Here is a 23,338-nt window from a genome sequence, read left to right as displayed (position 1 = left end):
AGCGGCACAGTAGAAAAGTTTCCTGGAGACCAAGAACGCTCTATTAGTACCATTCGTTATTTTGTTTCCTCTCCCGTTCGTGCGCGAGCGGCCGTATAAGAAAAGCTCGCGAGAGAAGCTCCGCAGTTCCCGCGCCAGAGGAAGGAGGAGAATCCCTGGAAGGATATCCGCCGGCGGTTCCAAGAGACTCGGATAGTTTTTCGTCCCGGAAAACTGGTTATTGATACTGCAGCGCGAACTTCCCCGGAACTTTCCTGCCCGCCGCCGCCGCCGCGCGTCGGAGTACCTACTCGCCGTGCTCGAGAAGCTACGGCGATAAAAACATATTTGCCCGTGCCCGATGTTAACAACCTCCACCGCCGTTCCCCGTTAACGTTTTGTCATTACGCTTACGTTATACTGTTACACACCACGTCTGAAAACTCGCTCGTCTCGTTGTGCCGTGTACGCGATCGCGATTTTTCAAGCGTTCTCTTAATTGCCCGTACGCGCGCAGTATCTACTTTACCGAGAGAATCTTGGCCAGTCGCCAGCTATCGATTCGCTTCTCTCTCGCCTAGGCGGACGTCAGTATATATTTATAATCCAGTTAATCGTGCTGCTCTGTATTTTAAGACGCGTCTGTCGCGACCGAGCTCTGCCCTCGCCTCTCCTAGCTTCCAGTCTTTGTGAGTTGCGGGAACTCTTTCTTTCGTGAGAAGCATTGAAACTTGTAGAAGCGAATTTTCTATTATAAAAATGTACTATTATAAAAATGGTATAATATAATTAGATACGTAATTAGAGTACCAATATATTATATGCAATTACACTCTGCGTTTATATTTACATCTACAAGCATTAACAATTAATTTATGTTTCTGTTACAGTATCTAAGTGCTAACAGAATGGATACGTCAAGAAATCGAATTAGAAGAATGGTCGGCTTGCTCTGGTTCTGCTTCTTCTTCGCGGCAGTCCTGGCTGAGGGTACTTTGGAGAAACTACATGAAGGTGAGTAATCGCTTAATATATCTTGGGTGAATTTTTAAATAAACATATTTTTATTTCAATTTTATTTCGTATTAAAAAGAGACGATATAAAGAAGCCCGATTACTTTGGTATCGCAAAGACTACTGCCTCTTCAATTGGGTATCGCGAGTATAATGAATAACATCGTTATATCGCCACGGTCGTTTAATGCAACGATACTGACAGCACGGCGGTGTGCTGATGATAAATTTCAATTTAATGTATTGGATATTCCACCTTTGAGGGCTCGTTAGCGTAATAACCGGTTGAAAGGGCGTGACCGGTTTTTCGCAATTATATATTTTCCGACAGAGCGTACCGAGCACCCTGATAAATGATTGGTATTTATCAACGTTCAGTATGGCTTAAAGAGAAATGAGAAAAATATAAATTAATTGTAATAGGGAATTAAGCGAAATAATATTTGGAATTACGCGGTATTACGGTTGAACAAAGATTCTGGGGGGGGGGGGGGATTTGCTAATGAATATTTATAATTTTAACGTGCAATATATTGATTAGAACTGTATATGCCGTAAAATTAAGAATCTGCAATATAATATCGCAAATAATTGGAAAAACATCGAAAAATACGCAACGCCGCAACGTGTGAGAAACGGCGATCGTCTCGCTGCAACATTACAGTCAGCGGCAAGAATGCAAGAGAAATGAGCGCTCGTCTGTGAGTGATTCTGATGCGGTATCCTATCGATCGCCTGAATTTCCCCTGCCTCGCAACACGAGCGAGCACACAGTTTGTAGAAACGAGAGATAAACGTCTATCTCACTACTGGCCCGAGAATGGGCAGACGTGCCGGCGAGCCGGATAGAGGACGATGAAGGCGAAAACGAGAAGAGATGGACGGGACCGTAGAGTACCGAGGGGGAGAGATAGGCGACAGAGAGAGGACAGACGGAAAAGGCGAAGAGAGAGAAAAACAATGAGACAAAGTGGAAGAGAACGACAAGGGAATGGGAGAGCGAGCCAGTTGCAGAGCAACTGGTCCGTTATAGAAAGCTACTTTAAGGCATATTCATAATGTAGACACCTGCCTGTGCGTTGCTCTCTTTCTCCTTCGCATCCGCATTCAGTCCCTCGTTATCCTGATTTTGCACCACCGCGCATCGCCGCGCCGCGAGCGAAATGCGAGGAGAGTAACGTTGGCGACCGCGAAGGGCACCATATGATTTAGCCATAAATTCGATCTGCATAACAAGCCGTGGGGTCCCTCATGAATAAAGTCATTCGTATTTCGGTATTAATCACGCCTCGCAACACCATCGCACCGCCGCACCGGCCGGGGCGGTAAGCGCGAACAGCGAAGCCGAGCGCGTTCGCGCTCTTGTTTCCCGTCTCTCGAAACGCACTACCGGCGTTTTAACGAGCTATCGGAAATTCCGATCTTTTAGACCATTCGAGACCAACGCTTGGACCGTTTAATTACACCTACCGTACTCGCGAATGTTCGCGCGATATATAATAATGACTCACTCACGCTGGAGACCGTGTTCGATACAACAACAGCGATCGCGTTCGCACCTTTCTTTTTCTATACATTTCGTTTGTTCTTTCCATCCTTTTTAATTTGCGTCAAGATTATGTAAACGTTGAGGGAAAAGTTCTTACGGATGTATCATTTTGCGCGTTTGAAATGTGGGGGATCTAGTTTTTACGATTTTTCTTTTAGTAAAGTAATAATGCGAAAAAATAATCTCTAGGAATATGCGGTGTCTATCTGTCGTAACGATCGTGATTAGGAGCTTTCGATGTAACCGAATGGGAGGATAGAACCGTGTTATAAGCGACCAATGTGCAAACTAAAGTGGTTTTACTAAGTTTTCTAGAGAGTTATCTATCGCGGTCGTAGTAGGTAGCGTGGATAAAGTATCTACGCCTTCCGGCCGATAGATCCTCCTCCTCTTGCTTCCTCTTTAGTTCTCTGTTCACGAGCGTAGCAGGTTCTCTCTCTTTCTCTCTTTCTCTTTCTATCTTCTACAGACCCAGTAAGCCGCGTTGCAACTTCCAACTGAATAAGCATCACTTCCGCTTCTGACGATGTAGCCTTTGATGTAATACCCTACGCCATTGCCTGTTTCTTCCCTACTTTATATCTTTATCATTTTTATCGTACACCTGTCATCTTCCTGTTGACCATTCTGCGTTATCGTGTTTTTTTGTATACATATTTTTTTTTTCTAGTAATATAATGCGCTTTATTTTAATCCGTCATTACTAAGACGTGGTATGACAAACTCGAGATACACTAATAGATATAGTATCATTTTCACACTGTTCTGTATTGATAGAATAAAAAAATTTGTTTCATGATTAGAGAACAATTTTATTGATATAATTTAAGGGATTTCAGGGGAGCAAACTTAATTTAAAATATTTTACAAAATTTCATGTTATAACAACTTAAGCTCTTAGATTAGCTGGATTTTAACAAAGCCCACCTTGGTAACCGTACTATCATTTTTTTCCTTAGTAATACTGGGTTAAGGAAGATTATGGCCAAATTTCATTATACTGTACAAGAACAAAGGCCAGGAAAAAATTTAATACTTAATTTGGAGGAGTGGTTTATTTTTTTCAGGATAGATAAATCGATATATTACCAAATTCGATCGTATACGTTTAGCATGTTGCAGTCGTATGAAACGATCGATTGTGTTATCAGTTTAGAAATTACGGCACAGTCGATTCATTCAGTACGTTTATATCGGTAAATATGCAACGGCATGGTACAGATATTACTTGTGTGAGAAATGAAGAATGGCCACAATTATACGCGACAGCGCATGGACATCGCGATTCATCAAACAGCATTAATCTATCTCTCTCTCCGTCGTGAGTGAGATAAGACCGCGCTTTTTTGCTCGCAAATACACGCTCGAGACGCACGTCCGGCTGGAGTTTTGTTTCTCTTTCGCGCGTTACGCGGACTCGCCGATCCCGCTTCCGGTTTCCGGCAGACTTCCGCCCTCGTAGCACCCGTGAAAAATTGCATTCATCCGTCGACAGCACAACGTACCTCCTGATGACGCGAAACGCGACGAATCTCTTTTTCTACAGAGGTTCTCTGTCTTTCGCAATTTCTCGTACAATCTCTGGCGACACAGTGCCAATCCTTTTTCCCTGTTTTTTTTTTATCGACCTCCCATGTGCATGTACATATTTTCTGCGTCAATTCTATCTCCATCATCGGTGGCGTCATTTCATTACTCTTCTCTCTCTCTTTCTCTCTATCTCTATTTTCCTCTCTTGTACTGCGCGTCGCTTCGCTCTTTTTGCTCAACAGGGCTGTTTCCCCCTACGGGCAAGATCACATCCATCATCCGAGGCAACCAAATCTCGGCATTTGTTGAGGTCTTCATCTTCCAACTCCATGGTCACGGTGGCTCCTTTCAACATCGATGAAGGGGTCGTTGGTGGCGGGTCTGACACAACGCCGTTTCACCGTGTACATTCTCACGTGTCAGCACTCAATTTCGTGTTATTTGTGATAGTCCGCGTTTTACATTTGCTTGCCTTCAAACGATGTTTGCTTTTAAAATACATTTGTATATAAAAAGATTGTAAATGAAATGAGAAAATCTAATCTACTCGCAAAATCCTGTTAATAGAACAGTGAAATATTGCATTAAATGTTTGAATTACATAATGCCGTGAATATTTTGAAAACAAAACATCGCGTTATTAATTTAACAAAAAATTCTAAATTGCATTCTTACATTTAAATCCGCGATACACAGGCGGTTATAATTTCCTGGTTGGCATAACGAGGACAAATTCGTTATCGGGATTCTCATTAGAGATAGCTGGAGCATCCCGGCGATTTGATCATGCGATTTTCTCTTTCTGTTGTATACCAGTGATTGGAAATCGCTCTTGTCGTTAAGCCAAATCGCGTTTCTAGATTGTCTCGTTACCTGGAGCTATTCTGGACACCTCGGCCCAGGGACTCGATAAGGTAGGGTCCGGGGCCAGAGGATCGAACTAAAGCTCGGTGTTGTGAAAGTCTGGGGTCCAATTATCAGCCTTTGCGGGATTCAAAGCAGCTTGTACCTTTATTATGTTCGTCAATCGTCTACAATACGCCATTAACGATGGTCTGATTTACGTATCTATCTCGTACACGTTTTCGATTACTATTTGATACATGTATGTCGGATGTATACTCGGAATGACGGCCTGGCTATGAGAACCTTAACCTCTTTATAAATTATAAAAGAGGCGTCGTCGTCGTCGTGTCGCTCCATATGTAAGTATATTGATCCTAAGAGGTCAATAAACGAGGTCACGTTTAATCTTCCGCAATTATGTAAAGATTATGATAGTTCCGAAATATTGGATGATTAATAAGAGATGGGATATTGACTGTGTTTTATTGGACGCATAGAGACTTCCTCGTTTATGTCAAAATGTATGTCAATTATAATTTCTGGATTATTAATTGATAATGGATTAACGATTACTTAAACTTTCATTTATACCTATATCCGTGTTTACTGTACAAAGAAAGGGTGAAAAAAAGCGGCTATACTCAGCGAGCGATCTTTCAACGATTGTTATTCGAAGTCAATTATACAGACTAGCGACGTAGTCGCTACATTCTGTGCCATAGTTTTCCACGTGATACGACACAACGGGTCATTGGCATAATGAAGAAACTTGGCGGCGAGGGAAGTGGTCTCGGGACGGAAAGGAACGTGGAGAAAGATTTCGGGCGAACTTTATCGCTCGGGCGACCCGGCGCGGCGTGACGACGGGGGCCCCGCGCGCAATGCAGGCCAGTAAGACAAAGAAGAATAACGGACGACGAGCGAGGGGGACGGGCGAAAAGTTCGAAAATGCGTTGAAGCGACGCCAGGATTGGCGCGGAACAAAGAGGACACGGAATGGTAGAGCGTGGCACGTTTATCTTGCACTTCTTGCGGTCCTCGCTACTCGCACACCCTTACCGCCGTGTCCCTCTGCGACCTCACCCCTTCTTACAGCCGCCGTTTGTTCTTTTGATTCTTTCCAGTCACTTCACCGCCATTGCCATTGCTCTGCCCGACGTTGGCTTCCAAAGTAACCCTAGGGATCCTTGTGGAAAAGTTTGGTTATTTAATTTCCTACCGCGGGGGTCCGTCAGCTCTCGCCTTCCTTTTTTCTCTTTTTATATCTTTCATAGTTTCTCTCGCTCTCGCTATTCTCTCCACATCCCTCTCGCTTCACCGTCACTCATGACACGCGGCCGTCCACTTCTCTTCCGCGAAGAACGATCGTTCTTTTCGAGCTCTTTCTGTATTGTTCGTCGTGAGATAACTTTACTTTGGGAGAAAAGATTTGTCGCGTGTGATCTTTGCGAGGAACACATACAATCGGCGTTATTAAACGTTACGCATCTGATGGTTCTGAAAATATCTTCCGCGTCTGTAATTCTTCTCTTATCTCAATATTCCGATCTCCTTGCCAACCTTTCAGTGCTGGAAGATTACTTCTTTCACAGAACGATAAAAGCAAAAAACTCATTTTAAAAAAAATTTCCATGCAGATTGGAGAACATTAATTTTCACTCATTTCCAAATCTTTTCAGCCAATTGCCACCACCTTTTCCCATTATTAATGTACTGACTGTTTCTTTTTTTATTTAATTCTACGACTGTTTCGATCTCTCGAGTGTACAACCGAACCGTCGCGTTATCCAAACGAATCTTTTCGAGTAAGGGTCCGCCGGCGGAAATTCCCGGATATTCGCCAGCATATAGCAACACTCTCCACAGTTTGTTCGCGACAGCAACTGTGATTCGGATACCTGTCATATATATGTGCATGCGTGACGCACGCGTGTAGATATAGAAGCGCCGGCGTATAATTCAGTTTTACTCTGAAACGACTCATTTATATGCGTTCGTTTGATTGAATCTCTCCCGCATAGCCCTCTCGTTCTTCCGCCCCCTCTCTCTTCCTCTCTCTCTCTTTCCCTCTTGTTCGCACCCTCCCAACCGAATCTCCCCCGATAGTCGCCTCTTTTCGCTACGCGCCGGCCTCTTCTCTCCCTTCACCCTCGTCAACGCCAACGCGGTTAGCTGTTTCAATTTCCCCTCGCCGCACAAAACTGAGAGGCGTACCTGTCGTCTGTTCTGTTCTCGTGCGATTCCTCTCGTTTCGTTCGCCGCTTATTTCTTCCTCCTATATAGATTGGTTATCTTTATCGCGGGTATCTATACGCTCGTGCCATTCTGTACGAACGCATCATCCTCCGCACATGACGTATCGTTATTATGGATATATGTGACATTGTTGTCGACCATAATCGCGCGAATTGCAATCGAGCTCGTGGTCGAGTAATTATATGCGTTTGAGAATGATCAATCCGCTTATTAAGAAATAGTGAAATTAAACGATAATTGAAATACGAAACGGAATAATATACATATACTTATAAAGCACGCATTCCATAGTTGAAAGTCAGAAATAACAGAGGAATATTTTGAAAAAAAGCCAGCTCGAAATTTGCGGCAGATTTTCTCATTGTCGTTTTTCGGTTAACGCTTCTGTCTGATTCGAGGTGGAAACGCGTGAAACACGGGCGATTATACGGGAGAAAACTCGATGGGCTCTGCCGATGGAGGGACACGGAATGTATCTCCCCGTCGTCGTATTTTAGGGTGTGCGCGTAATGCAATTATACCTTCACCCTCCGGCTTCGGATTCATGAATATCAACGCTCGTTTGATTTGTATAATGTCGAGTTATTGTTCCGGAATCGAAACATCGGACCGCATTATTCCAGCTCGAGTACCAGCGAGATTCGGCAAGTGAAGGTATTTCGGAGCAAAATTATCTTCCGGTCATTGATTATAATCTGATACGCGCGCTTCTATCGATAATTAGAAGACCATGCTTCATAATTCACATACAGGACAATGTTAATTTAATAACTTACTGGGAACGGCTGTCTCCAAGAATAATCGAATACTTTAATGATTATCGCCCGTCTAGATCCGTTCCACTTTAATCAAGCATCTCGATCTGAACGATTAACCGGCCCGCAGACACGATTAACGGCAATCGTCCCGAGCGTGTATACGACGGAACCACTGGAAATTAATAACGCCACTAGTATGATATCGAATGCGCCTGCTGGTCCGCGGCTTTTGGTAACCGTTCGCAACGCCGCGGTCTAAATGCCAATAGGGGCGATATTACTGCGCACAGTGTGCGGTTGAACGCGCGTTCAGCCACAACCATTTTATTTTATTTCCGCGCTGCTACATCGTTAAAAATTCGACATATTGAAAAATAAACTAAGTGGTAAGCTCCGAACCACTTTATACATACGAAAAAGTCGGCGATTCATTGGTAGAAGCATCAGAAAGTGCAAAAGTACGATATTATTACTAATTTAAATCACTAATATGCTCTGTATATCGGAAATCCCTCGACTAATCTTTCGATAAAAAAGAAATCACTATTTTATTGATATATTTTAAGAGTTTCCTATGGGATAATTATAGACGCGCGCATTGATCTTTCTTGTTAGCCACTCGATACTCGTTTCGTCTATATTCGATATTCAATTGACAGTTCTAAAGCCCCAAAGTTCCACACCGGCGGGACGTATCGATCGTGTCCACACGCCGCAAAACGCTCTCCAGGATGGACCGTTTATTCCGCCTGCTTGCTGTCCAATGACTAATTACTTCAGTTAACTGCTCGTGAAAAATGCACTACTGGCCGAATACCCCAAAACGGAATGTATAATCAGGCCGAATTGGTCGGCCGGGAGATCGGGGGCAGGAGAGTACGACGCGAACGGGACGCGGGGAAATGCATGATCGTTTCGAGGGAACGTCACACTGTAATCACTGGTAATGCAGATGGCGACTACGCCGATGGACGGCATCGACAATCAGCTATATAATTAGAGGCCTCGCCCACCAATTAAGCCGCATTCATCGAACGCGACCACCGGGTTGCGCGAGCGTCTGGCTCGCGAAAAGCGTGCGGCTGCTAGGCGCGAGTTAATGCGCGACGCAAGCAATGCTCGTTAACGTAATTACTCGCGCGCACTGTTGATGACGCTGACCAGAAATCTTCATCTCTCCGTTCTTCTTTGTGAAAAAAATCATTTAACGTATCACACGTGCACGCGCCAATCGTATAACGTGATAGATTGTTCCGCTATAATCATTACTAATACCTAAAATGCAAACGATTTGGATACGTTATATCTAATACCGATTGTGATGGTTGTTTCGGTTAATTCGAAACCTCACGGCCTCATACATTATTCTCACCTGGCGGAAGATAAACGTCGATATGAGGATTTCGCATTGCCGCGACGTATTGTCGTGACAGGCGCTTCCTGGGCGAAATCCATTTGTAGAACTAACGCGGCTAATATTTCAATGTCGATCGAAGTTACTATCACGCGCGGGCCGCGTAACGACTTGCTCGAAATGCGTGGCGTTCTCGTTTTTCCGGCTCGGCTAGATATACACACCCACACACGATGAATCGTTTAACTGTCGCAATCGCGTTGTCCAATCTCGCATATCTGCCGACGACCTGGGATCTGGCTTACGATACGGCTGGTTGCGATTAAGCGATTTCTGCGGATTAAAATCGGCATTCGAGAATTGTCGTGGAATAGTCATGACTTCTTTTTACATAATCCATTTACATGGAAGAAAGAGAGAAGAAGAGAGGAAGAAGAAGAGAGAGAGAAAGTCCTAAACGCGAATACGAAGAGATACGATATAAATGTGCGAATTGCTTATATTTGACGGATACAGTAATTTACTTAATTTCGAAAAAAAAATGCTGTTGTGCATGTAGTCTTGTCGTTAAGCTCAAAATAATGCCGGCACCATTTTGGAGCTAAAACCATTTTGCGTTACATAATCTTATACCCGCGGCCACTATGCTCGACTCTATTAACAGTATTACAATCTTGTTCCTGTATCGCTTCCTGCACTCATATAATCTTCTAGCAACGTTTATTCAGTCTATTATAAGCGCACATTGAGAGACAGAACCCTTATCTATTAGAAATTCACAATATTGGTAATGTTTATTAGTAATTAATAGAATAGTATAGTAGTTGATAATGCTAATATTGTTGCATCAACGCAACTTAATTTTTAATTATTAACATATTACAATTATAACATATACACACGTACGATATATAATAGAAATATAGTCATTAAAGAGAATGGCTATATAAAGTATGACGATCGAAAATTTCTGATTAAGACTCTATGACGGTGAAACTAGAGAGGCACGGACGAACGTTTTCCATTACACAAAGGGCTTTTATTAACGTTACCGTATACCGTGTCATGTATTCTCTCAATATTATTTCTTGTACCGGAGCAACCGCAGAGAGGGTTTACTCTAGGCACCGAGGCTCCTCGTGCAGTGGTGTTTGAGCACTCGCTTAACACTGAAACTACCACCTGAAATCGCGACGATTTCCACGATTGTAGAAGCGCAATTCGGAAGAGAAGATTCTCTCGTGTTGGCCTTATCGGAAACTATTTTAGCCGACGAGCGGATACTATGCTCGCCTATTACACGCTTTCGTTTCTTCCCGATTCTATAGGTACGGACGGTATGTTGTAGGATCTAATCTGGCATATGTTTCAATCCTGGTTCGATCGTTCTGCGCTACATGCACGTTGGTTCGATGGTATCGTTGCGAAACATCGTTGATCAGTCCGGCTATAGTCGTTACGCTTCATCTGAACGTATTATATACAAAAGTGAATGTGAGTGAGGTCGTAAGCTTGAAGAGAGACATTTATAATTTATTTGAGAATCATTATACGTATATTATAGTTCGAAGTGCATTGTTCGCGAAACATTAATAGAGACTCAGACCACTGAGTACGATATTTTACAGATCAAACGTACGATTGTGTTGGAATTAATTCGATCAAGCTTTCCGTTACGATCCAATTTTTCTTGTGGACATCAAGCAAATCTGTTCGAGGCCACGCGGAAGGGTGGACACGAGAGTAGCTATAAAATGAACGGCTTTGTGCCGTCGACGCGTGATACATCTCACTTAAATGCGGCCTACGATGTCGCTCGGATAGCGGGACACGACAGGCGCCTGTTTGCCAGCGGTTGCTAACAAGACGCCAGAGTGGACTACACGAAAACAGGCGAGGGACAACGCCTTTGTGCGCGTTTCGTTTTTTTTTTCTACACTATTATTACCCATCGCGCCGATGTTTATTGCCCCGATGTACGAGCGATGTACAGGTAGCAGCTGGCTCGCACACAAACACGCATAACCGCACGCTGATGAACGTACATGGACGCCGAGCTTAACGCGTTGCTTGTACGGCGCAGTTTAATACGGCTGGGTGATCGTAAAGCCCCGGTTCCACGATGCGAGACGGAGGTTGAGGCAGGAAGAAGGGCCGCGCCAAGGGGGCGGGCCAGGTATCGATATAATCGAGAGAGGCTTGCTTGTCTCATCAAAGTGCCACGCAGACCTACCATAGCACCGGCAGCGGCGACGGCGGCGGCGGCGATAGCAACAGCAACAGCAGCAGCAGCAGCAGCAACAGCAACAGCAGCAACGATAACGCCGACGGTAGCAGCCCTCGTTAAGGCAAAAACGCGAGAGATGATGGATGGATGCTAAATTGCATTAATTAAATCCACCGTGACACCCTCGGCCGACGCAGCCCTTGGTATCACTCGGCGGCATTGCTCCGGCTTGTCTGTGATCGAGACGTGAGCCGTTTAACAGAGTATGGGTCACTTTGATGATCACACCCCGTGCAGACCTCTCCCCCATCCCTCGCGCCTTCTCTTTCTCATGCACCTTCTCGTGGTCTCGTTCTCTTTCCCCCTTCCCGTACTTCACTTTCTGCACAACGCCCGTTGTCATCCGTTGTGCTAAAGAGGTGTTCTATCAAAGACGCTTTACCTGACTGAATATTCTGTAGATCAGAACGGAATGCGGACTGCGAGACGCGTTTTACACGGGCTTTGCTGGCCGGCGCAATGGCGCGTCCTAATCGACCGCAGACGCATATTATGGCCCGTACTAAAATTAGCGGACCTGAATGACGCTTTGTTTTCCATAACTTGCGAACGATTTCTTGGAGGAGCATATATATGGATTTACTATCAATGAATTAATTGACGCATACGTTGATTAATTAAAAAGAATGGAGTATATAAATTTAAAAAATAAACAACGTAATATTTTGTTATACCGTTTTATTAACTTCAACGATATTACATAGAACTTTCAGAAACACACATTCAGAACATAACACATAACACTCTACAAATTTTGTGTTTCACAATTACAATGCTAAATGCATTAACAGTAGAAAAAGTAAAACTGAATAATGACAATTGTGCCATTTCTATTTCTCTAAATTTCATTTCTCGAATAGTGTAGATGTTCTTGCACCGCAATCGTTTATCAAAGACGCTTTAACCGAGCAAGTATTTCTCGGATTAGAACGGAATGCGATCTAAACTGTGAGAGTAATTGGGCGAGAATGCGAGAATTGCGCCGGGTTCATAATCGACTAAGGAATCAGCTAAAGTTGTACGCACACAAGATGCTTACGAAGTCAAATCCATTAATCATGGATGAGAAATCAGAAGAGCATCATTAAGCATAGTGCTATTTTGTAATATCGTTTAATCTTTCAGTTAATGAGAAACAATTGTCAGATTTTTTCTACGATAGTCGAATTTTCTAACGTCTTGATAACTGTGTGCAAAGTTTATTTTTAATATTTTCAGTCGTCTTGATATTATTGATATATATACATATACATATATGTAACAAGTGAGTGATATACATATGTATATATGTCTAAAATCTTTTACTCAATATTCCCTTAAATTACATATACATGCATGGTTCGGAAACCCATTTACATTGAAATTTAATGTCTCCTTTCGAAGTGAAATCAGCAGATCCATATACGTAATCTTTGTAAATTCAACATTTTTCTTTGACGTTTCCACTCGCTGTTTTATACGGGATAAAGCTGTAGTTAAGCGGATTTTATGGAACAAAAGAACATACGGATTTTTACGGCAAAGTGAGATGTTAGTCGGATCCCAGATGGAGGAGGCGACGGGCTATACATTTCGTTCCCCTCAAACGAGATGATGAGCTCTCGATGCGTACCGTGTGTTTTTGGATGAGGGATAAGTGAGAACCGTGTCGCATAGATATTAAGTATAATTTAACGGATTGCCCTTCTCCGGACACACCTTTCGACCGACGCGACGTGAAGGTAGGGAAAGGCAATCGAAAAAGGAAGAAACGGTATATCTCGTCAAAAGGAACGCGTCGTGGTTATAAGGTTGTATGCGGGTCTCGATTATACTAGGATACCGCCGCTGTCGTGTCTCTCGGCGGAAGGAAACACTGAATAATAAGAATGAGACAGCTAGGTAATTACGGCGCTATTTGGGGCTTTGCGTGCAATATGGTTGAACGATGCCTTTCAGCCGCCGACACGTATTAGAAGATAATTGTGGCGATTATTCCGTAAGCGTGAAAGTTTATAACGATAATATATCATTATCTGTCACGATTCTTGCCATAAAATTTATATGTAAGACTGGATCTCCCGCACGCAACGTAACTTATTTCTTGTATCGATTTTCGATATTTTTGTTTATCTTATATATCGAAAGTAATTTGAGTTTGTGTATTCGTGCCGTGTTTTCGTATGAGAGTGAGGATGAAAGAATGACTATGAAAATGAAAAGGCAAGAAGTCTCGTACAGAATCGCGGAACGTATGGAGCCAACGCTCGACTGAGGACACGGATTTTGTTGACCCTCGTGGCGACAAATATTTTCGATTCGTTCGTACGAAAAAGGGATCCGTCGATTCGCGACTCGGGCGCAACGAGGCGTGGGAGCTTCAAAGACGCGCGAAGCGCCTCCGTGGAATAAGAGGATAATGCGGACTCGATTTGACGTCTTTGAATATTTAATATCGCTCGCGCTGAAGCCGTCTCATCACCCCGCGTCGTACGACAGTTCAGACGTTTGTCACCATTGAAATAGAACTAACGAAAGATCGTGTGCTCTCCGCCGAAGTAACATCGAGCTGCGAATGACTGATCGTTTTCTAATGTAAAGACATCATTTTCCGCAAAATGTAAAAATAGAATGTTCTCTATCCTCGTTATCTCACTTCTTACATGATTCATATTGAATATTACGACAGTCTTTATCGAATTGTTACTTGAGCGGAATGTGCAATTTTGATGTCGCGAGCGAATAGACATATTGTCACAGAATTCACGTGACTTTATAGAATTTTCCATAAAACGCATCAGACGTCTCGCAGTTTCTTCAGCGCATCCACCGCGAAACAGTTCTTACCTTGGAGTGTTCCGCGACAGACGCGATTTCGTAGACACATGCGCGCCTGCTCGTGTCGTATGCACCGACGCTCTATATCTCAAACGTTAAACGCGGTACCGGCGAGATATATGCAGTTTACGGTTTTTCCGGCGATTTGCTCGCTCTCACCGCTCTCTTACGCATTCTTCCCGAAAAAGGCGACGTCTCGAATGGACCGGCGGCGAAGTGTAAAGGCAAGTCGTAACAGGCGGCGCAATGATGGGAAAGGACGACCGAGTAGCCTCATGCAATTCTAAACTATTTCAATGAAATGGAATAGAGCGGCCGGTGGATTTGTTGGTCGCGGCACCCGACTGGTCGACCCTCTTGTATCACAAGAGAAATAGAGAGAGAGAGGGGGGGGGGCTAAGAAAAGCCACGGCTTCTACTACGGTTCCTCCCGACTGGTTTCGCCTTTGTTCTAAAATTCTTACGACTTCCCTTACCTCCATAGACTGCGGCACCTCCACTAGTCTCGCCCCGCGAGCAACAAAGGAAAGTGGCCTGTACCCACTAAGGCCGTAATACCCGGTACCGCTGCGTCTACGGGGGGTACAAAATTGTCTCTCCTTCCGCGTTACCGCGAGACACTTTGTACCGTGGCCTGGATGCCGCGCAACTTTCTTTGCAGCTCAGCCTGGGCTCAGCTAACTTCGCAGGATTTTCGCATTAGCATATCGACTTATTCATACACCCCGCTTGACTTCGTTCTCGCGGTATCCTTCGGGCTGCATCGGTGCGCATGATGTAGCGAACATCGGCGGCGTCGAACGTGTATCTCGACCCCCTCAGAAATTCTCTACGGCATGTCTATGCGAATTGATTTTGTAACGCGGACGACGCCGCGACGGAGCGATAGCGCAGCTGCAAAATGAATTTCGATAATCCGACGTCATTATTTTTTTCTATTTTTGTTCAGTCCGAGACAGGAAACGACGTTTAGCATCACTTATTTGCCAATCGTATGCATTTTGCAATAGAAATAGGAGATCTGATATTGAAAGTAAATGGTATGCGACGCAAGAAGTATGATAATTTGACTTGCACAATCGCGTTTGGCGTTCTTCATCCCGTTCAGTTCAACAAATAATATGAATAGTCCTCAAATAATATATGAATAGTCCACCTAGAATAACAAGATTTCGCTTTCGCATCGTAATTACATTTGCATGCACTCAGTAGACCGCTAACTGAATTTTCGCTAACCAAATGATTTAGTCGGAATAATCATGTTAACCGTTTTACTTCAATTAGCGTTCGTTTGCGTCAACTATCATACCGAATATATGATGCATATCGGAGCTTAATTATTAATTCTTAATTTTAAGTATTATACTTATGTATGTATGTAGGTCATCTATATTTGATTTCTATTTCATCGACTTCCTGTCACAAAATTTCTTAATTTTTTAAAAATTTTATTATGCTCCAGTTTCAACTTTTTACAAAGCTGATTCCATAATATTCATAGAATCTGAGATAAAGAAATGTTATGAACAGATATTACAAATTTGTATGTATTGAAATATTTAAATAAGTGGAAAAGTTTCGAAATTAACTTGACAAAGTTAAGGTTTTATATAACTTCTCAGATATCTACTTTTTACATTCTTCTTAAATGTTTCGTAACATTTTCAAATTAAAACCGAATAAGTAACATTTATAAATTATTTTCTAGAAATATAGCATGAATTAATAATTAATTTCGCAATTTTAAGTATACGGAGACGACAATTTCAGTATCGCGTCTTTTTATAAAAAGAATTATACAAATGTTACGAATCTGACATATTTTTATCAATATCAGCAAGGAGCATAATCGCGCGTGAGAAATCCGTAGATCTGCCGTGAATCGAAGAAGCTTATCGGCTTTGTCGAAAGGTACGGCGAGCGAGTAAGACACGATGCTTTTCGTTTGACGTTCCGAAAAAAAAAAAGAAAAAAGGGCGGAGCTTCTTCATAATTCAGACGGTGCCTCTGCGAAAGTGTCGTAAAGTCCGACTTGGAGCATCTTTCTCCCTCCGGGCCTGCTCTGTCGCGCGGCCTAAAAATTTTTCATAGCCGCCATAAAGGAAGCGGGTGGCGCGTCAGGGTTACGAGAAATATCTGGGGGGGGGGGGGCAGACGCTTCCTCGCTTCTTCGCGGCGAGTACGTAACGCGGATTGTGAAGAGAGAGAGAGCGGCCGGCGTGGCGGCCGCTGCGCTGGGTGGATGGATCATACATAGGAGTCGTGCGGCACGACTTTGGAGCAGCTCCGGCCGAGTGGAGCCGACGTCGGCCGAGCGGCGCCGAGCGCGACTGAACGCGGCAACGCGCGTCAGAGGGTAACAGTCGTGCCGCGGCCTCCGACGAGGGAGGTTCACGCAATCGTCGTTCGTCTCGCCGCCTCCAGTAAACCCACCGTCCGTTCGACACGCGCGTTCTTTTTGCCTTCAGCGATCTAGCGCGATCAACCAACGGCTCGATCATGTTGTGACGGATGCTCGGACGTGTGTCGCCAGAGCGTCGCGTCTACTCACCGACACCGCGAGGATGTACGCGCGATAGGGAACGGCATACCCGTGGACGCCGAGAACGCGGCTCCGTCGACTCCGAGCAACAGATGTGACCATCGCACGCGTCTCGTTCTTTATATTTAGTTAACCAAGATTTTCTCAGTTGGTAACTCGCATACACGACGCTCCGAACATCCGCGGTGTTGTGCTCCTCCACCACAAGAAGCGTCGTAAAAACAATAATTACAACGCGCGACGAACGCGCGTCTCGGATGCCACTAACGGAAGATAAAGAAAGGTTTAAATGGCCAACTCCGTTAGACAATATTGACCGGGGTATTCAGGAAATGTGAGGAATCTTGTACAATCTGCGTTTGCATCATCATCGAGAATCATTCATCGTTCTAAGGACTTACCTGCGACTTAAGGGCACCGGATTATACACGGGGAGTAAAAAGGCGAGGGAAAGAGAATTCCTTTGTCCTCTAAAGCAGTGCGAAAAACGAGGAAGGAGCGAGGAGCTGAGAGAGAGAGAAAGAAGGAGAGAGAGCGAACTGAACGGAGCAACACGCGGTCGAGTTTCTATCTTGGAGTGTACCTGCCGCAGGAACAGGACAAGGACGGCGAACGAATCGAGGAAGGAGAGAGAGAGAAGAGAGAGACGCTTTACACGCCGGTGAACGGCCGTCATTGTCGTAGCCAGCGGCAAAGGGCAACAACCACGCTGCGGCCGGAGCGACTCTACCTCCTTTCTACTCAAGGCCAGAGCGTCGCGGCCCACGCGGTCCTTTGTAAGCTTCCTTCGTTAAGGCCCGGGATCGGAGTGACAGCTGTCGTGCGCGAAATGCTCCGAAATTGGCGGAGATAGAACAGACCGCGTGGATCGTTTCTCCGACCAGAGATCGGGAGAAAGAGTGAGAAAGAGAGAAAGAAAGAGCGCGAGGGATAGTGAAAAAGGTGTTTTTATTTTCCTGTGTGACGATGCAGAGGCAGAGGCTACTACCGGACGCCATGACAACGATGGTTAGGGCAGCTGTTCTAGCAGCTGTCCTGGGACAACTTCTGGGTCCCAGCACGGCTAGCAGGCCCGCCGGCGCCCATCCCGGACACGCGTACTTCGAGCAACCGTGCTGCGGGCGTTCTCACCTCAGGCATCACAAAGGTCAGATATCCCTAAGTGCTCCCGTTTACTCGCGATTGGTGGTCGTATCCATAAAAAGTGCGATTAATTTGATCGACGATCGTTTTCGAGTCCTCAGTGACTGTAAGATCGTCGTATGATTATTGGTAGATACCTATACAGTCAATGAGCACGAATATTCGCGCGGCAATATTCGCGTGAACGATACCCGAATGGTGAGCCAAGCCCAGCTCATTTTGGTTTACGGTAGGCCAGGCTCGGGCGGAAGCGGAAACGGAAGAGCGAGGCGATAGCGGTGCCACGTGGTATCGTGATTTTTTTTTCGTTTTCTCATCGACCGCTTCGAATGTTGTCGTTCGCAGCGATGACAGAAGCGGGTTTTACACCGAGCTTCGTGCACGTTTGGCAGGAATTATACGCAGGAAATTCCGAACGACACGATAGTTGTAATCCGCGCTGGAATAAATTACGCAATGTTTGTCACGGTTGCAATACTGATATCGGGAACAGATACGCACAGTGTTAAAGTAGTTTGACGTTGCCACGATATTTCGAACGTAAAGTAGACAATAATTACTAGTGCAAGTACATATTTTTTTTATAGATTTTATGTAACAACGGAGTGCATTCTATTTGCGCTTTTTGCCGTCTATTTTTTTATTTATAACAGCGATTGTGTAACGCGTTTTATTTGCGACAACCGATGAGCAATTGCTGTGCAACTTTTATATCAGGATATTGATCGTGATTAATTTGCAATCCTCCAAATTAAATATTGTGACTTCCGGGATCGTTTCATCGCGCCGACCAGCCATTTGCAGTACAAATTGTGCGAACGAGCAAACTCAATCGTTCACACCTACGTTTAATGAAATACAATCAGCGTATTTGATGCAGGTAGACGGACTTCACAGAAATTAATCACAGGGAGCTTTATTCGTCTTTTTTTCGGAATTACGAGTTTCACTAATGACGTTAATTTCCTCAAATAATTCGCAAAATGTAAATTTTAATTAGTCCGCGTTGTCTCGATCGATTCAAGATGCGACCCTCGTCGGATAGGAATTGACAAAACCGCCGATGGGTTTACGGTTTGCTTGTCGTACGTGTGAAAAAAACACTTTCCTCCGCGATATACACCAGGGATTAAATTCCCCGGCGTTTTTCTTGGGGGATGCTGACCCTCTCTTTATCCCGTCTCTTTTCTCGCTTCGCGTTAAATCGTTTAAGAGAACGGACGGTACGAGTGAAACGCAAAAACGTACGTATCCCGAGCAACGAAATGACCGTTAGCATACATCACCAATATTATCTCTCGGGGAGTGTCCTGCCACGCGATATTACCGGGGCTTAGAACGCCGGGCTGACTTCATTATGGTGTCGGGGGAGAGAGAACCGTCGAATGGAATGTGGAATGGTCGGTTGGTCGGACGGTTGCCTGCTTGGTTGGCTGGCTGGCTGGCTGGATGGCTTGCCGGCTCCGGCTTGGGCCGTGGTGGAAGCCGAGTGTGGAGAGCATCGCCGGTGCGTGCCGGCTCTCGCGTGTGTTACGTATAAGCAAGAGACCGCATGCTGGGGAGACACGCTGCTTATGAGCGCGTCACACATACAGCACACGCGTACACGCGAGCACACACGTGTAGATACACGCATACGCGAGTAACCTGCGCGTTCCAGAGTGTTCTCTACGAGCGTAGCATTTTCTGGGGGGGAACTTTTTGGAGGATTTGCGGCCGGACTCCGCCGGTCTGTTTTCCTATCGCCGCCAATGGCGGAATTTTCATTACAATGGCGCGGTTATTGTCCTTGTAGTGCGTCGCTCTTTCGGTGGGATGTACATACGCGGAATGCCCGCAGTTTCGCGTTTGCGCGAATATTTGGCACGACGTTTTGGGGCTTCGCGAAGCGCGGCGTAGCCGCAACTGGTAGCGCTCTGCGACACTTGTTTCGGAGTTATCGTCGGCTAATTTTGTCGCCGCGCGTTCCGCGAATGCTGGAGGAAAACCAACAATTGTTGCGAGCTTCTGTGAAACAAATGTGTCTAATCTTATTTTACGTGGCAACGTTTCGAGATGTTTATAACGTAAATTCCGGTGTGAGATACATGCGTGCGGAATAGCCACGTGGATTAGATATTATGTGGGCCCTTACAAACTTTCATTCTTGATCCGTAGTCGTTATTTGATCGTCTTCCATGCTATACTCGCGATAAGATACTCGGATTTCTCAAACAGTTCTTGAAATATCGATGACCGTTAGAAGTTAAGGCACGCACACTGAAACTCCGTTCACAAGATCCGTCATCGGATAGCGTGTTGATTGATAACGTCGTGAATATACTGCACTAAGGCTCCGATACATGTACCTAGTGTACACTGTATTCAAGCACAACACATCGCATTGATCTAATCTGTACTTGCGGGCAGGCGTCTACACCACGAAACGATCATGCATTCTAAGCCCTTCGTATCGGATCTCTGGTAACTAACGGAACGGATATTAATTTCGACGGGCTTCTCAAACCGATCTGCTGATCCAATTTGCACGCATATTTGACGTGTAACCCGTTGTACATGTGCACACATAACGAAGTTGCGCGAAACTCCGTGCGACTATGTCCCGTTGTATTAAACTATGCCTCTGCGAGGATACCGATAATCTTCACTTAAGACAAACGAGTCTATTTTTAATCTCGATTATCGATCGCTATTTAAACCGCCTTCTAAATCCGACGGATTAAATGCAAGACGCATGTCTTTAGCGCAAAGATACTTTAATTTATTTTCTCGATTTGTCCTTTTTTTCCATTCGCAACCGATATTTTCGGCAGAGTAGACCATACAGATCCTTAATTCGTTGGTAAATCCGAGAAATTCGAGTGGCAATGCTCTCTTTGCACTACACAGAGATTTGCGAGTGATGTTTGCGGAAGTAGCTGGGCAAAGAGACGAGGGAAAAGCGAAGGGAGACCGCGGTCGTTCGGCCGGTCGTGAGTGCCGGACGGATTGCGAAAGTTTTCCTTTAGTCGCTCGAAGGTCCTAAAGATTTTCGAGATTAAAAGCTTTACGAGTCAACTGCGTCGCTACCGGACGTCCGATTCCGCCTTCCTCCGGCTCTGTCTGTCTGTCTGTCTGTCTGTCTGTCTGTCTGTCTCTCTCTCCCTTTCTCATCTCGCTATCGCTTCCGCTGAAGCTGCGTAATGAGCGACCGCAGCTAAGACTGATCCGGCACGCGGTATTCGGTGCCGCGCATTCCTGCGGTCGAGGGTCAGCATGAATGCCGAGACATTGCCTTTGGAAAGCCAGCGAAGTTAGACCATCGAAATCAGCTGGGAGCTTTCGTATGCGCGGTGCGCGGATACACCGCGGTCGAATTATTCCCTTTGAAAAGGGCTCGCGCGCGTCTTGCTTCGAGTTACACCGAGTGAAAGAGCGGAGCATAATCCTTGCCGGACTCTTGGAAATTATTCTCCAAGTTTTCCTTTTGATTTGCGGCGCGCGTGAAGTAGTAATTTCTGCCGATCCGGACGAGCAAGAGGCGTCGCGGGCGCGACGCGACGCGACGCCGCGCGCCGGACGACGCGACGCCGTGGCAAAAAAGCGCCGGGAGATTCGATTAATTCCTACTATGCATTATTCGTGCCGTTCTTAGCTGCGCTTCCAGCTTTTTTATTTTCCTTTTCTTCTCCGCCAGTCGATGCTCTGGAAGTTCTCTCTCGGAGGTAAAAAAAGCACGCGAGACGTGGCGACGGGGGTGAGAAGCGGTGGATAGTAGTAGGCGGGTGGGGCGCGATAGTAGTGTGGAGGTCGAGGACGACGCGCGTAGCGCGAAGACACGATCCAAGTTCGCGGCGGTCGTTGTGGGCGTGCACACAAAAGTGAGAACTTTGTTGCGAAATCCCGAAGCTCGAGTCATGAGCGAAGTGTTAGTGCAAATCTGTGCCCAAACGACTAAGGTAGCCGCCTACGATCGATTCGCGAGCGCGAGGAATAGTTCGTAACTTCTTCATCGTCGCTTTCACGTAATCGCGTAGCGTTTCTCGAACGCGTAGCGGCTTGCCGAGAGTATTACAGCGGGTAGAAAACGAAGAACGATGAGTTTTCGGCCGTTTAACCTAAGCCCGTCGCGTGAGCTTTGCTTTAATCGCCGGTCTAATCGGATTCGAGGAGCTCGTATACGAACTTTAATTCCCGTCCACATACAAAGAGTTTTGCAAGTGCGAATTAAATTAAACAGACGTTCTCCCTTTTCTTTCCTTTTTTTTCGCGTCCGCGGCCGGACCCACGTATGTTTGACAGCTTACACGTTTCTCGTCCGAAAGGAGCAGTTTTAGTAGCATTAGCTTTCATTTTTTTTTCTTTATTCAGAGCGAAATCTGCTCGCGACGTAAACTCCTCGGCTAGAGCGGCGTCCTACACGGCACTCACGAAACGCGAGACAAAGAGTACGCGGAGCACGACGAAGACGCGAGCGTGTCGAGGGATGTTGGTTGGATATTACAACGACAGGATTACGTGTACTCTCTGAACGAGATAGCGAGAAGGGACAAGAGTACGGGAGATCTTTCCTTCTTCCGCTCTCTCCCTTATTCATTTTCTTTTACGCTCTTTTATAGCCGTAGAAAACACTTTGTACTTGGCGGTGTAAACGCGCGAAAGTATAATACCTGCGCTTGTGAGACAAGACGATTCGTCGCCGTGAATATCGTTTCACGGATAAAAGGGATAATGAGGGTATAACGCGTCGCGCGGTGTCTCGGATGTTTCGACGATGTTAGTCCGTTTGGACGCTAGAAATTTTCGCAATGATTATGCGTAACGGAGAAAGAGAAACGGATTACACAATCGCGCTAAAAATGTACTATTACGCTATTTCTTTTCTGCTTAAAGATACTCTGATCAGTATATATCGATCAAATAATAAAAAAAACCAGAAATGGTTTTCGCATGTTTCTAATGTTCCCATAATGCTTAAGACCTTCACGAGGCGGTTGTTAAACCAGAAATGAGAATACTTCCATCATCATTTATGTGATTCGGGAGGGATTACGATGCCATACTGGTAATTACGCTCGACGAGGAGTATGATCAGCGCTGGTAATAACTGTCGTAAGTTTGCCGTCATGGGGTCCCCGCACACGGAGTATCCTTGTCGTTTCTAGCAAAATTAATATTATTTGCCGAAGCGTGGGCGCATTATTTCGCCCCCTCTGAGATGGCTCGAAATCTCGTCGACGCGGAATCTGGCGTCTTAGTTTTACAGTTAGGTAAGTCGTTGGCC

The 23,338-nt window shown here is 45.2% G+C and overlaps 1 protein-coding gene across 4 annotated transcripts in view; it reads left to right on the top strand.

The window, feature by feature from the left end:
* Positions 1-23,338, top strand: part of LOC112454324 (semaphorin-2A) — a 308,067-nt gene that overhangs the window by 156,020 nt on the left and 128,709 nt on the right. For 2 of the 4 annotated variants that reach the window (XM_025015635.1, XM_025015634.1), the window contains one exon: positions 870-993. In XM_025015635.1, the coding sequence (XP_024871403.1) occupies positions 870-993 (124 nt within the window). Of the gene's footprint in view, positions 1-868; positions 994-16,764; positions 18,080-23,338 lie in introns of those variants that run through there. The other 2 variants (XM_025015633.1, XM_025015636.1) reach the window with 2 other exon arrangements.

This window comes from Temnothorax curvispinosus, unplaced genomic scaffold, assembly GCF_003070985.1.
Source record: "Temnothorax curvispinosus isolate PA1 unplaced genomic scaffold, ASM307098v1 QBEX01005011.1, whole genome shotgun sequence".
Taxonomy (NCBI): Eukaryota; Metazoa; Arthropoda; class Insecta; order Hymenoptera; family Formicidae; genus Temnothorax; species Temnothorax curvispinosus.
The sequence above is the reverse complement of the archived record's forward strand: the minus strand, read 5'-3'. Positions and strand labels throughout refer to the sequence as shown.